The sequence below is a fragment of the Lissotriton helveticus genome, chromosome 9 (assembly GCF_964261635.1).
Source record: "Lissotriton helveticus chromosome 9, aLisHel1.1, whole genome shotgun sequence".
In the NCBI taxonomy this organism is placed as follows: domain Eukaryota; kingdom Metazoa; phylum Chordata; class Amphibia; order Caudata; family Salamandridae; genus Lissotriton; species Lissotriton helveticus.
The window spans coordinates 797,040,651-797,056,241 of NC_136070.1; the positions used below are offsets into that span (position 1 = coordinate 797,040,651).

Genomic DNA, 15,591 nt, shown 5'->3' on the forward strand with positions numbered 1-15,591 from the left:
TGCGTTGTAAAAACATGCTTTGTAAATGTATGCGTTGTAAAAGTTTTTGCGTTGTAAAAGTTGCGTTGTAAACGTTGCCTACCCACTCCAGAGGGTGCAACAGTAGGGAAAGTGTTGGATAGCGTAGGGGTTAAAATTACTATTCCAACTTCAGAGAGTGCAATAGTAGGGAAAGTAAATACTTCACAAATAGATATAAATAACATAAATAGTAATACCAATTACAAATAATTAAAATATTTTACAAGTGTATAAAATATATTAAATATTTATTTATAAATACAAAATAAAATTATTTAATTATAAAAATTGCCTACTCATACTAATTAATTACCTATTAACAATAAATTAATTTACAATTTAAAAATTAATCAATTAATTTTAATTAAAAATAATATTTTAATTTATTTCCTATTAATAATTAATTAACAATTAATTCAAAATAAATACCAATAAATTAAATGACATATTTAATTAATCAGAATTAAATTACTTCCCACCCTATTCCCCTATAAACCAACAACCCGCTACAGAAAATAAATTAATGAAATTAATAAATTTATCAAGTAATCAATTAAAATTATTTACCAATTATATTTTAATTAATTACCAATTATTATTTAAGTAACAATTAATTCTAAATAATTAACAATGAATTAATTAACATATTTAATTAATTATAATTAAATTACTTCCCACCCTATTCCCCTATAAACCCACCACCCGCTACAGAAAATAAATTACCAAAATTAAAATATTTATCAATTAATCAATTTTAATTAATTACCAATTATATTTTAATTAATTACCAATTAATAATTATTTAACAATTAATTCTAAATAAATATCAATACATAAATTAACATATTTAATGAATTGTAATTAAATTACTTCCCACCCTATTCCCCTATAAACCCACAACCCGCTACAGAAAATCAATTACCAAAATTAAAATATTTATCAATTAATCAATTTTAATTAATTACCAATTATATTTTAATTAATTACCAATTAATAATTATTTAACAATTAATTCTAAATAAATATCAATACATAAATGAACATATTTAATTAATTATAATTAAATTACTTCCCACCCTATTCCCCTATAAACCCACAACCCGCTACAGAATAATATTACACAAAAAATAAAAAATATTATTAACTTACCTTAAATTCGATATTTTTGTTGTCTATATTATGTCTAGTCGATATTATGTCCATTCTATATTTTTGATTCGATATTATGTCCATTCTATTCGATATACATTTTTTCTAGTCGATATTTTTATTGTCTATATTATGTCTAGTCGATATTTTGTCCATTCTATATTTTTTACTCGATATTCTGTCCAGTCGAAATAAATGACTCGATATTATGACTGCACACCAGTTGTCTCCCATCCCCAAATGAGACATAACATGGAAAAGATATACCCATCCCACCATGTCAAAAGTCTATTTAGCATCCAATGAAAGCATCCAACCTCTCTTCAAATCCATCCTTCATCCGCCACAGGCGATAAGCCAACAGGGGTAGGTGATCTCTAGAGGTGCTACCCTGGATAAACCCCACTTTGAATTCATGTGTTAGTTGGGGTAGTACCATGCCCAGGGGCATTGCTAGAATCTAGGCCATGATTTTCAGGTCCACATTGAGCAGTGAGATTGGTGGATAGCTGACGCATTCCACCTGATCTTTGTTCTCTTTGGGCAGTACCATAATGGTGGCTCTGTTAGATATGGGTCCAAGAGAACCTAATTCTACAGCTTCCTGATAGGTTCAGGTGAGCATGGTGACCAATAGGGATATGCCAGTATTGTAGAATTCCCCAGGGTATCCGTATTCCCCTGGGGATTTTCTGCTGGGGAGCGATGAGATAACCCCTGCAACCTCTTCTTTAAGAACGCTCCCGATATGAAGGCCTGGCCTTCTAGCATTGGTGTGAGTAAGTTCAACAGATGTAAAAAGGAGTTCACCTACATGATGGTCGTCACTGAATCTGAGGTATGTAGGGCAGTAAAACGGTTGACTGTGCCAAATGAGAAAACCAGTATGTTGTGCAAGGCAAGGAAGGCCAACTGGGACTCACATCGATGCAGCTGGGCTACCAGGAGCCTCCCAGGGTTCTCACCATAGTCATATCCATGCCATCAAACTTTAACCAAGACCTTTTCCACTGCAGTTGTGTAGAAAGCATTTAGGCCTAGCTTTGCTAGCTTGAATTCCCTCCGAGAGGTAGTAGTAGTGGGAAAAACAGTGTATCGATCTGTGAGATCACAAATATTGGACTCAGGAGGCTCAGCTTCTCCTGGCTTTTGCATTTTGCTGTTGCTGAGTTCTGCATCATTCTCCCCCTCCTTATTGCCTTGTCAGCTGCCCAACAACCCTCTGCGAGCATACAATACGTACAGTTATCCCTAAGATAAGACTGGATTTTAGAGCAAAGACACATTCAGGGAAAGTGTAGGCAAATGCTTTCATTCTCCATCTAACTGGAGTTGAAGGTATAAGCCCGGGGTCTAATTCCATGGGCACCGGGTAGTAATCAGAGAGGCCTGCTTCTAGTATTTCACACCTGGTGATATGGGATAACAATCATCCATGTAGTAGGGAATAATCTATAAAGAATTGAGTGCCATGGGTGCAAGAGTAAAGGTGAATTTCTTCAGGACTCTATTATTATGGTTGTGTGCACTCTGTTTTACAGTCTTAAGAAGGAGAAGGTCCACAGCTATATTCCAATCCCCTCCCAGCAGGGCAGAGGTCTAACCATTCGAGGTCAGTAGCCGAGATAGCTGGCTAGGAAATGGAATTTATCTGAGGTTGGCACATACACAGAGCCAACAACAATGGTAGTTTTGTCAGTGCCCAGTGGCGCTCATCGTTAAACCATGATTCCAATACCCAGCAAGCTTTTTTTCCAGTGAGGATGGCCCCATTACATTTTTCAGAACAGCTCTTCGAGGGGGATTCCTCACCTAAGTCAATGACATTCGTGCTACTACTAACCACTGTACCCATCATGTCCCAATTAAGTTTGGACAATTCTTTGTGTGACAAAAGGGCTGTTTGGAATGGTGCTATGTCTACCTTCTTGACACCAGGTAGTTAAGGATATTTTTTTGCTTGATGTAATGGGACAGGCCATTCACATTCATGGAGACAATCATAAATGTTTGAATCATTTCCAGGTATGTGCCCCAAGGCCGGCGGACGACAGGAGATGGAAGCATCGATCCATAGCAGGTAGAGTAGAGACTCCCCAGTTGGGACTTGGGGACAGTGGGTCTGGAAGGCCATGAGGTATTTGAGCATTGACAACTCCCTAGGCTTAGCATTGGACTATGGTCTGAACTCAGCTAGCCACTGCCCCAGTCGACTGGGTAAGAAGGACGAGTAAGTTGAACTAGGGCCTTGGAGGGGAAGAAAGGGAAGAGCAGAGAAAGGACTTTAAGGGGAAGTGCTAACTTGAAGGTAGAACATTCCAAAGGATATATCTATCTACTTTAGAATGGGAGCTAACTCCTGCTCCGGCTGTGCCAGTTTTCCCCCCTAACCATCATGATGTCCACCTCCCAGGGCGACGGTGGAGGGTAGTGGCAGGAGTTTGAGGTGCAGGTCCCGCATTTGGAGCACACATAATGAAAGAGATCAGGATAGACGTGTGCTTGCATACATATGGGGGATGTGTGGGACACGATTTAACTATGTGTGATCAGCCTCCTTCACATCCCAGGTTCTAAGAACCAGGCCCCGGTGAAATTGGGCGGACCAGATTATAGTTTTAGCCTCTTGATTCCAGTGCCCATTCATTCTTTCATCATTGCCTTAAGGCTATATATCTGTGATTTTAGTGAGTGATGTGACGGCTTCCTGATGAAGGCATTCCTGCCGAAACGCGCGTAGAGTCATTACACCGTCAGTTACACAACTTTCAAGACATTCACATTATGAATTAAATTGATGTTGATTTATGGTTCAATAAATTAATGTTCCTTGCTTTCCGTTATCCTTAATCAATGAATTGTAGATTGAACATGATTTTATGGACTGTATGCAAATATAATTTGCTTACCTAATGCATTTCTTGCTTATTTCATGAACTAATTATTGTCTAGGACACTTTCTATGTAAAGATTGTATCATGATGTTTACATCTCTACATTTTTAATATTGTACATTGTACATAAAACAATTCAAATATTTTAAATTATATTTATTGTGAAAACATATTATGTTTCCTCGGGTGTTTGAACTATTATTAGATTGTACAGTATGTGTTAGTTTAATTATTGTATGTCTGCACATTTACATTTATTGTTCCTTGCTTAAGTTTGTTTCCAAATACTTATATATTATTATCTAGCCAGGACTGAGAGACACCCAGAGTCTCTTGCCCTTTCATCCATTCTCAGATTAGTTGGCCCCTTTTCCTTTATCTGTTACTGTTTGATGTGAGGTCCCTTAATTTATGTAAAACAAGGTTAGATCATGGACATCATTTAGGGTTTGTCAGGGGTCAAACTGTGACCCCTGGCTCATCCCTTACAACACCTAGCACTGCATTTGCAACCACTGGGAGGTGGCCAAGGCATTACCAGGCACCAAAGGTAAACAGTGTTCATTATTAGTTCATATACAATATATGGTCCCTTTGAATAAGTATGGGCCTGAACACTGCATCTCCCTGTGAATTAGCAATACTGTGTACCTTAGAGGAATATACTAGGCTGCAGTCCTGTCAATCATTATGAGGCCAACAGTATTATGGTGTTGTGGCAATTTTTTCTAGGATTCAACATGATGTCACTTCATGTGAAGTCATTGAGTTGTGAGGTCACTTCCGCTACCCCATGTGTTTTAGTGAATCAACCTCCACGAGGGAGCTAAAGAAGTTCCAAGTTGAACTTGTGTCAAACTATTGAGTTATGGTTCGATTCTTGTGCAGTAAGACTCAAGGCATTTCAGAGCCAGGCCTAATATCCTGGGTGCAGACCAGTGTCAGCTGGCATTTTTAGGAGGAAGGGGCAGATGGGACATACGCACACACACACACTCACTCACACCCATGCATTCATGCACTCGCTCACACGCACGTCCATTCACAACACTCATTACTAAATATTAAAACATTCACAAACGCACTTACCAAACATTAATGAAAAGAGAAATCACACTAACCTGCAGTCAGCTCTGCCTCAGAGGTCCCAGGAGGGTTGGGACTGCTGCCTTCCCTCATTGATCGAATTTAGGTCAGCCAAAGAGGGAAGGCAGCAGTCCCAAACCTTGGAGGTCCCAGGAGGGTTAGAACTGCTGCCTTCCCTCATTGGCTGACCTAACCTCGTCACAGAGTAGGATGGGGTCAGTGAGACTGCTGGCCCCACCCCACTCTGTGACAAGGTCTCACTGATTGACAATCAGGTCTGGGCCCTTCAGGGCTTAAAACAGAAGCACCCAGTTCTGAGGCAATGAGAGGCAGTGAGTGATGCTTCCCATCGTCACGAACGGGAGCACCTCAAGAACCTTTTCTGAGCTGAGGAAGTCACATCCACAGGAGCTGTGCCATCCTCAGCCGAGCAAAGCTCAGCTAAGGCAGCCAGGAGCCTGTGTATTTAGGATATGTCTAGCTCCTGTCACCCTGACCTGACAAGGAAGAGTGTTAGGCTGACCTTTGCTCAGCCTGACAGATACTCTTCTTGAGGGGCAAAAGGTAAGCAGAAATGGCCCCTCAGCCTCTGTGGACGGGCCGTGGCTGGTGCAGACCCCTCTCATCCCTGACTAATGCAATTTTGAATAAAGAGATAGGCAGTACCCTGATAAACTAATGGCAGCTGGTAAGTATGTTTTACGAAGGCTTAAATCTTCATTGAAACATTTGTTATTCCTAGACCTGTTTCCACTGAAATTGCAGATTAAATGTAGATGAAGCAAGTGAAAGTTCATTTACAGAATGTAGCTGTACTTTGCAAACAGGTATGTGTCACCTGAGAGTAAGCTCCAAAGCGCCTCACACCCTATTGTTTTCCTCTTCAATTGCATTGGTTAAGCTGCTGGACTTCTGAAATAATTTTCTTTGTTCAATTAAGAATCATTTGCACCTCAATTCACTGTCTTACACATTGACTGTGTCATCGAAAACATCACCATTTTTTTAAAATCTGTATAATTTGCAGAATATTTCTGAATTGTTTTATATCTTTCAATATTCATTCCCTTCTATACTCTTGCTTCCATTAGATATTAAACCAGCCAGGTTGGCCAATTTGTTGACAGATTTATTTTAAAGAAAGCATTTGAAAGCCTTACCATGTGTAAAGTGTATCTTTAAGTCAGCCTTAAAATACATTTTGTACTGCTTTAGATCCTGGAGGACAAATGAGCCAAACCAATGGTTCTTTTATATAGAACTGGAGAGAGGAGGAGGCAGGGGTATAGTTACTCTTCGGTCAGCAGGTGTGGTGCACCAGGGCTAAGAGCCCTGAGGGGCCAATTGGACCCTGTAAATTGTTGTATTTTACTATCCCAACAACAGTCAAAGGAGATAATGTCCTTGCTTTCAACAGGACCCATGGAATCCTAGCTACACTGCCACTCCCTAGGGGCTAAATGGCAGAATGTGTGACTAAGAATCCTGGGCTTAAATCCTGGCTTTGCATAGAAATAATTTAGAAAACTGTGAGCCTATTCATCTACTAACACAGGTGTCTTTTCGCTACACAGCATGCTTGAGAAGAGCTGTGATTGTCTTTAAAAGGTCCTGAGTGAGAGTTTCAATGCAGGTAACTAGTTCTAGGTATCCCAATTAGCCAGTTCTAGGTATAACAATCAGCCTACTTAGCCACTAGTTAACTTCGCTTTAAGCGACTGCATTTTGCTCTATCACATGGAGCATATCCGCACACATGATAGTTCCCTCAGTTCCAGTGTTTTTGTGTTTACTTTATAATTACTTTAGTGTTGCCTTTGTGTTTTACAGCCTGATGGGATAGCAGGACATTTTTGATGTAAACACAAGGCACAGTCCAATTTTATCAGATCCCATCACCTGACAAAGGTGTTGTAAATTACTTTTGGATTGTTCTTTGTTTTTTGGGCTGCCGCTATTTCAAAGAATTCCAGATTGTGCCCATTTGAAATTGCTCAGTACTAAGTTATCCTTGTTTTATATTTGTATTTTTCTCCTTCATTCTTTCTCTCTTTGCTTCTTTCGTGCCAACTTTTTTCTTTCCGTTCCTTCCCTTTGTTTGTTTCTTTCTAGCTATTTTCCTGCTGTCTTTCTTTCTTTCTTGTTTCCTTTTTTCTTGCCTTTTCGTACTTGCTATCTTTTTTCTTTCTTTCTTTCTTTCTTTCTTTCTTTCTTTCTTTCTTTCTTTCTTTTTCCTTCCTTCTTGTTTGCCTTCCTGTATTCTTTCTTCTTTCCTTTCTTTTGTTCATTGTTTTTCTTTCTTTCTTTCTTTCTTTTCCTTATTCCTTCCTTCTTGCCTGCTGTCATTCTTTTGATTAATCTTTCTTCCTTTCGTTCTTTCTTCCCTTCTTTCGTTTGATCTTTGTTTTGCCTTCTTTCTTTCTTTCTTTCTTTCTTTCTTTCTTTCTTTCTTTCTTTCTTTCTTTAAGGCAAGAAGCTTGCAGCCAATGTCAGAATGATTGACTTTTTGTAGGTCTCTGTTAGCCAGGAAATTTAGATTTTACTAAAATAATGTGTATAAAATAGTTACTTATACGGGTTTCAGCTAGACTTCAGCCTGTGATTGGTGTCATTCACATTTGTCTTCCACTCCTTCCAGCATACATTAAGGGGCGATGTGTCAGCCCACTTCAGCCACTGGCTCACTTCACTCTGAGTTATGGTATGCTGCCCTTTCGCTAGGAGCATAGCCACACACAAAGTAGTTTCTTGCAGTACTAAGGAGTACTATGGCAATGCTTGTTTTTTTAACCCAAAAAGCGTTTTTGCCTGTAGCCAATGATTTTTTTAGATTGATGAAGGTCCAGCCTATTCCCAAACAATAAGGTTTTGTCAAACCATGACATACAAGCGAGAATGGCCAGAAGGCTGGCGGTCAACCACAGACATATTAGCTTTGCCAATGCTTGCTACTCCTACATGGATCCTCTTGATGTTTCTCTGTTCTGGTATGCCGTCTTTTTCCCCTTTTAGTCTTTTTGTTCTCTTGGGTGTGGGTTTCAAGCAGCTCATTCGAAATATAACAATGATTCAAAACTAATTAAGCTCAGTTGAAGGTGAAAATAGAAGGAGCAGGGCCATACCAGGAACAAAGCTATTGTTAGTTCAGCCCTTTCCCTACAGACCCTTGAAACTATACTGGTGGAAAACAAATACATACATTCCACAATGACATCACACACTAAAAAAGCCTAACAGCATGACACAGGATAGCATAGCGCGCCAGAAACCGTACATGACTCTCCACTCATTCCTTTCTTTGAAAATGTGAGAATATCAACTGTAGCTCTGTAAAGGCTGAAGGTTTCAATTATTGGTTGGGCCACTGTGACAGCTCATGTCATTCCACTCATATTGAACACTAAGAGGAATTTTTCAATATTAAGTTTGATAGGTTAATGCTTGCTGCTTGGTAAAATCATTAGCTGATTGCAGAATTTTGGTCCGTAAGGAAGTGAACTTTATTTTTCTGCAGATATTGAGAGGTTAAAATCATCCATAGCATTGTTTTCAAAACATGAATTCATTGTGATACACGGATTAAGATGGAATTTAAGATTAGACCTCAGTGCTAGTTCATTTGTCATCACTTTCAGAATCCTAACATGTGGCTGCTGTTTTTTGTTTGTAGGTTGGAAATGCAGCCCACTTCTGAGATGAGAATGGAGTACAATACCAGTGCCAGAAACTCGAGTGACCCCCTGGACATATTTTCAGGATTCAAGCTCCTTGTTCAGTTCAAGCTTCTCTTTATTCCGCTTTACAGTTTACTCATTCTCGTGGCATGCTTGGGCAACATCTTCTTGGTTGGATCCATCATCGCCGACAAGAAACTGCACAATGCCACTAACTTTTTCATTGGGAACCTCTCAGTGGGTGACCTCCTGATGTGCCTGACCTGTGTGCCCTTGACTGTATCCTATGCCTTTGAGTTGAGAGGTTGGTTGTTTGGTCGTTTCATGTGCCACTTTGTGTCTCTTATGCAAGTGGCCACAGTATATGTCTCTGTTTTGTCCCTAACAGCAATCGCTGTAGATCGCTACATTGTTGTGGCCTATCCTATCAGAAGAAGGATCACTCTTCGATGTTGTGGACTCGTTGTTCTGGTAATTTGGATTGTTTCTCTGGTATTGGCTGCCCCACCTTCTATATTCACTGAATATCTAGATCTCAACAGCATTCAATTTGATTTTATTGTGTGTGAAGAATTCTGGAAAGGAATGGAGAAGCAGAGGTTAATGTATTCCTGTCTGATGCTTTTAATGTCATACATGATCCCTCTTTTGTCCGTCACAATCTCCTACTGTGCAATCAGTTTTCACCTTCGTAAGAGAAACGTTCCCGGGGCGGCAGACCAAAACCAGGGCAAGTGGAACAAAAAGAAGCGGAAGACATTTGTCCTGTTGGTCATTTCTATATTGGTTTTTGCCATCTGTTGGATGCCTCTGCAGATCCTGAATCTGATACGAGATGTAGATAGCAACTTCACCTTCATCAGCAAACAGTACATCAATATAGTTCAGGTCTGCTGCCATTTCACTGCCATGAGCTCAGCCTGCTACAACCCATTTATCTATGCCTCCCTCCATCAGAAGTTCAGGCTTCGCATACGAAGGTACTTCAGACAGAAAAAGAGGCAAAGTAGCATGCTTTCCTCCAAATCGTCACGTCTAAATACCTGCCTGAGCCTTCTCCCCGAAGGATCTCGGGCAGGAAAAAATATGGGTTCCTTTAGAGTCAACACTCTGTAAAGGCATTTTGAAGATGCAGTCTACTTGATTTATTTATTTATGAGACACTTTTTTACGTACCTCAGCGGCAGAATACATTGGTTGTAGTGACCACAAAAGTCAAGGATGCTTTGAACTGAACCATTCTGGATAGTTCACCAGCTTACACCCGAATCACCATGACATTGACTGTAAAATTGGATCATGTCAATACCTCTTTTGCTGCCTCTGTTGCCTAAACCCAGTGAAATCTAAATTGGAAAATTGGCCTATCATGAATGCCATTGGCTCACTCTGGTAACAGAAGTGGCCAAGAAGATGATGGACTCCTCAACTCTTTGCATTCACCATCTTCTCTAATTGTTGACTGAAAGCTTGCATTTGTAGTTGTTGCAGTTCAGAGTAAAATAAACTGAAATAAATCAAATAGCTCAATGATGTTGTGCTTATTGTGTGGCCCTAAATGCCTTGCAATGGCCCTAAAAGGAGAACATGGGTAAAGGAATAACAACAAAACCTTTCTGAAGCAACGTATTGAAGCTGAGACACATAAGTGACTATCTGCTATGTAGAAGGACGTTCACCCAGTTATTGTCAGTTTTATCCCATGAGCGCTGTGGCCTTTTGTGTTGTTGATTGACGTGGTTTGCACACACACTGCTTCACTGCTCTTCTTGTTGGAATATGTTAGTTAACCACAACAAACAGCCAAAAAAGTCAAGTTTCTGAAATGTGTTTCTGTAATAAATTGTTTTTCATGTATTAGGAGTATTGTTCTGTGGTCTGTGCTGTGCATGTTTTTTCAGTGTGTATACATTTTATTCTCCTGCTAAATATCCTGCTCAAAATTTCCAGCTCTTCACCTGCTGCGTGGTAAGATTCATAGTATCTCTAGTGTAGCTTTTCATGTTCTCTTTTGAATGTATTGTTATTTAACTTTTTAATCTCTCTTGATATTTCTTAGCAACACTAATATAAGTTACTTAAACTGGTTACCATGACATCAAATAGGCATTGTTCTGGCCTGCTTGCCCAGTTCTGGATTACATAAAATCAGGACTTTGTTCTGTTTAGATCCAGGCATGCTATTCTGAAGCTGATGTCTGTTGATTTGTAGAGGAATTGTTTTAGAGTTTGCTTGCTTTATCTTCCTTTGATTACTATTTAATGCCTTATCTGTCATCTGAGGAACATCCTTTTTTTAGTAAAAAACAACCAAACTCTTATGTATAACTATAATCACAGACAATAGAGAGATATCCTTTTGCCAAGGCCTCCGCAGCAAAGAACTATTCAGCCTCATAAAGGAGTTCTCCAACTCCTCAGCAACTGAAAACATCATCACCCATTCCCAAGTACTCAGCGACACCCTGGTAGACCTCTTCCACATTAAGTTCTCCACTATCTCCAAACACTTCTTACCCCAACCTACCACCATTGACATCCTCAGCCTCTTCGCTCACACAGACGCAAACTTCATCCACTAGTTCACCGGTTGGGACTAGCTCACCACACTCATCATGAACTCCATCCACTCAGGGGTACCCACCGAATGCTGTCCCCATTACATGTTCAAACTCGGAAACAGGACAATCAACAATGAGTCACCGCCATCTTCAACACATCTTTCACCTCGACCACTTTCCCAGAAGAACTGGAAACATGCTGTAGTCAAATCCCTCCTCAAGAAACTGTTCACTGACCTCAATGGGCTCAAGACCTACTGGCACACCTCCCTGCTACCATTTTCCACCGCAGTCCTCGAAAAGGCCATCAACCTACAACTCACGGAAACACCCGGAGAACGGCGATCTTCTGGACCCAACCCAATCCTGATTCCACTCGAACTACAGCACCAAAACCACCCAGATCACAGCAACCAATGACATAAGAGCCCTTCACGACGGGGAGAAACAGATGCCCTAATCCTCCGCGACCATTCTGCACAGTTGGCATATGTTACAAACAGTATCACTCACTATCAGCACAGAAAGAAGAGTAATGTAACTTATGGTGTAGCTTAGTATACATCTTTGAGTCTCAGAAAATTCCCAAAACACACTCACTGGATGATGTCATTGGGGATGTCATCAGTGACGTAATTTGAGATGTAATCAGTGATGTCACTGACCATGTCATGAGGGAGGTAATATGTGAAGTCATAAGCATTGCATTGTAGGGGGCAAAGTTATTGTAAGCTAGGGTAACCATAACTGCTGAATTTCTATGGTTTTGTCTGAGGGAAATATGACACTAACTATAACATCCCTGTAACTTTTGTTTTCTTCAGTACATTTTTTATGTTATTTTTTTCTTATTTTTTTATTTCCTACTGTAACCTCTAAATTGTGAGTGCTGGTGTGTGAATGGCTGTATAGGTCGGTGAGTGGATGTGTGAGTAGATGTATGGTTCTGTGTGTGGGTCTGTGAGTGGTGCTATGGATGTCTGGATAGGTGTGTGAATGGGTATGTAAGTGACTGCGTGGGTCTGTGAGTGGGTGTATGAGTGCCTGTGTGGATCTATGAATGACTGTGTGGATCTGTGAGTAATTCTGCCAGTACTTGTGTATTCCTGTGAGTGGCTCTGTGAGTGCTGCTTTGGGTCAGTGGGTTGGTGTACGATAGTCTGTATAGATCTGTGTGTGCATGTGTTTGAGCGGTAGAAGGCATTTTGGGAATTTCTATACATGGGTATTTAAAAGGTAAAACCATGTACTCTGCTGTTACAAAAACACATCAATAAAGAAACAACTTCTCATAGGAATCCAAGTTGAGTCTACACTCCAATAGATTAAAAATCCAGTCACTTCTATTAAGGATTTCAGATAATTTTTGAAGTAGAATATTACGGGAAAAGTATTTGCATTGCATTTGCCAAGCCAAAAAAATTAGGATTATTTCCACTTTACTCAAGTAGAGCTTCACCTGGGGCATCTGCTCTGTATATATTTATAAGTACTTCCTGTTGAGGTTTAATTGAGCTGAAATGAGCATCAGGGCCATAAGAACCTCATTTTTTTAAACAAGACTCTGCAGCTTTGCCTAAAAGATGTCTAAGCGACTACAGTTCTTTCTACTGGCCAATTAGTAAATGGTATCCAATTGTGTAAATTCCTAGTGTATATTGTGCACTATAGCTGCGTAATGCACCAACTTTTTACATATTTCCCTGTCTCTACTTGCCATTTGTTTTAGCGGGTTCATTGTATTTTTTTAAAGTTTTATTAGTCATTAATTCATTGGGAATCATCACAGAACGTATGTTCCTGTTTTGCAGAACAGTCACGAAGACATTGTGTTTTTGAAAAAGTGTAAAACACATATATACACATTTTATAATTAATGTTTTAGAACATCTGCATGCTAATATAGTGTTTAAACTTATATTTTTGTATTCAATATAAATGAATAGTACTTTTTAGTTGTATTTCACATAATTGCGACAATGCCGGTCTTCGCGATGACGTTGACATTTGAGAAGATCATGTGACCTGGAAATAAAGTGGTTGAGGCACTTTTCATTAATCTTCAAATGAAGTTCCCAACTATTTTTTTCTTGTTGAAAGTTCCACCTGCTATTTGGTTTGTTCTTGGAGCTGTCCCGTACTTGGAGTGCAAAACTGTTCCTGTATTTTTTGGTCATTTTTTAGCAAACTAAATGACATCAGGAAGAAGTGAGAAGGAGTAACTCCATCAACAAGGATCAGGAGGCACCAGAAGAAGCAGAAGACTATCTTGATGAAGAAACACCAGCAAATAAGCAAAGCATAGCTTGGCATTTTTTCACCATCCCACCTTGTGAATCTAAAATAGTGGCAAAGTTTGTCAAGTGCACCTTGTGTGATAAAACCCTATTAAGGGGCATAACAAAACAATATTCTTGTGGTACAACAAGTATGTTGTACCACTTAAACATTTACCACAGAAACAGTCGTATAAGGACACAGAAGGAGAGAGCTGGAGAAGGGCCATCAACTTCCTGGGCTGTATCACCTACGCCTGAAGAGAGATGACCAGCGAAAGTGGAGAGGCGGTACCCAGAAATATCTCCTGAGTTAAGGCACATTGGGACATATTGCCTTGACTGCAACACCACTCTCACAGCCAGTGGCAGTCTGTCGATGTCAGTTTGGAGACAGCAAGACAACATACCTTTTAACTTTTTTATATAATTTACTCCAGTTTGTCTACTGTTTTTGAAGTTAGAATTTTTTCCCCTCATTGCCATTTTATTTGAGTTAAAATTGGAAAACATACAAAATGTTAGAAAATAAAAAAATACAAAACACAGTTCCAGAAAAAAGAAGGAAAGAAGGTTCTTATTTGAACGACCTTTCATGGTTAAAATAGATAAATTGTATGTGTGTGCATATATAAAGAGGAGTGTTGATACAAGGGTGTGTCTCAGTGTGTTATTGGCTGCATGGGTGAGTGACTGGGTAGATGAGTGCCTGTATTAGTGTGTAAATGGCAGTATGAGTGAGTGAGTGAGTGTGTGAGTGCTTGTATAAATTAGTGATAGGTTATTTAGGAAGATTTATAATGGTGAGAGAGTAAATGACTGCATGAGTGCCTCTATGGATGAGTGAGTAACGGTATGAGTGGTGGTACATGTAACTGAGTGGCTGTGTAAGTGGCTGTATAGAAGAATGAGTTGGTGTCTGATCAGTTGATTGAGTGAGTGATAAGATGCTAAGTGTTTGCATAAGTGAGTGACTCAGTATGTGAGTGGTTGTATGAGTGAGTGACTGTATCGGTGAGTGAGTAGGTGCATGACTGGTGTAGGGATGAGTGAGTATGTATGTTAGTAACTGTATGGGTGAAAGAGTGAGTAAGTGTGTGAGTAGCTGGGTGGGTGGGTGAGTGGGTAGGTATGTAGTGGCTATATGGGTGAGTGAGTAGTTATGTGCCTCTTACTCTACCCCTCTCTCTCTTTCTGCACCCCTGTTGCCTAATTCTGCACCTCTGTTCCTTCTTTCTGCACTTATTTTGTTTCTTTATGCACCTCTCTTGCTTCTTTCTGTACCCCTCATGCCTCTTTCTGCACCCCTGTTTCCTGTTAGTGCATACCTCTTGCCTCTTTTTGCACCTCTGCTGATTCTTTCTGCACTCCTCTTGCTTCTTTCTGCAACTCTCTTGCTTTTTTCTCCACCACTTGTGCTTCTCTCTGCACCCCTCTTATCTCTTTCTGTACCCTTCTTGCCTCTTTCTGCACACCTCTTGCTTCTTTCTGCACCTCTCTTGCTTCTTTCTGCTTTCCTCTTGCCTCTTTCTCCACCCCCTTCCCACTTTCTGCATCTCTGTTGCTTCTTTTTGCACTTCTCTCTCTCTTTCTGCACCACTCTTCCTTCTTTCTGCAACTCTGTGGCTTCTTTCTGTACCTCTCTTGCTTCCTTCTGCACCCCTCCTGCCCCTTTCTCCACCCCTCTCACCCCTTTCTGCTCCTCTGTTGCTTGTTTCAGCATTGTCTTGTCTCTTTCTTCATCCCTGTTCCCTCTTCTTGCACTTCGTTGCTTTTTTCTATACTTCTCTTGCCTCTTTCTCCACCCTCTTTTCTTCTTTCTGCACCTCTGTGGCTTCTTTCTGTACTTTTTTTTTCTTCTTTCTGCACCCCTCATGCCTCTTTCTGCACCCCTTGTGCCTCTTTCTGCACCCCTCTTTTCTCTTTCTGC

The 15,591-nt window shown here is 40.0% G+C and overlaps 1 protein-coding gene across 2 annotated transcripts in view; it reads left to right on the forward strand.

Moving 5' to 3' along the window:
• Positions 1-10,681, forward strand: part of LOC144782981 (prolactin-releasing peptide receptor-like) — a 322,613-nt gene extending 311,932 nt beyond the window's left edge. For both annotated transcript variants that reach the window (XM_078662198.1, XM_078662197.1), the window contains one exon: positions 8,821-10,681. In XM_078662198.1, coding sequence (XP_078518324.1) covers positions 8,828-9,940 — 1,113 coding nt within the window. In that variant the 5' untranslated portion in view covers positions 8,821-8,827 and the 3' untranslated portion in view covers positions 9,941-10,681. The remainder of the gene's footprint in view (positions 1-8,820) is intronic.
• Positions 10,682-15,591: the final 4,910 nt, after the last annotated feature.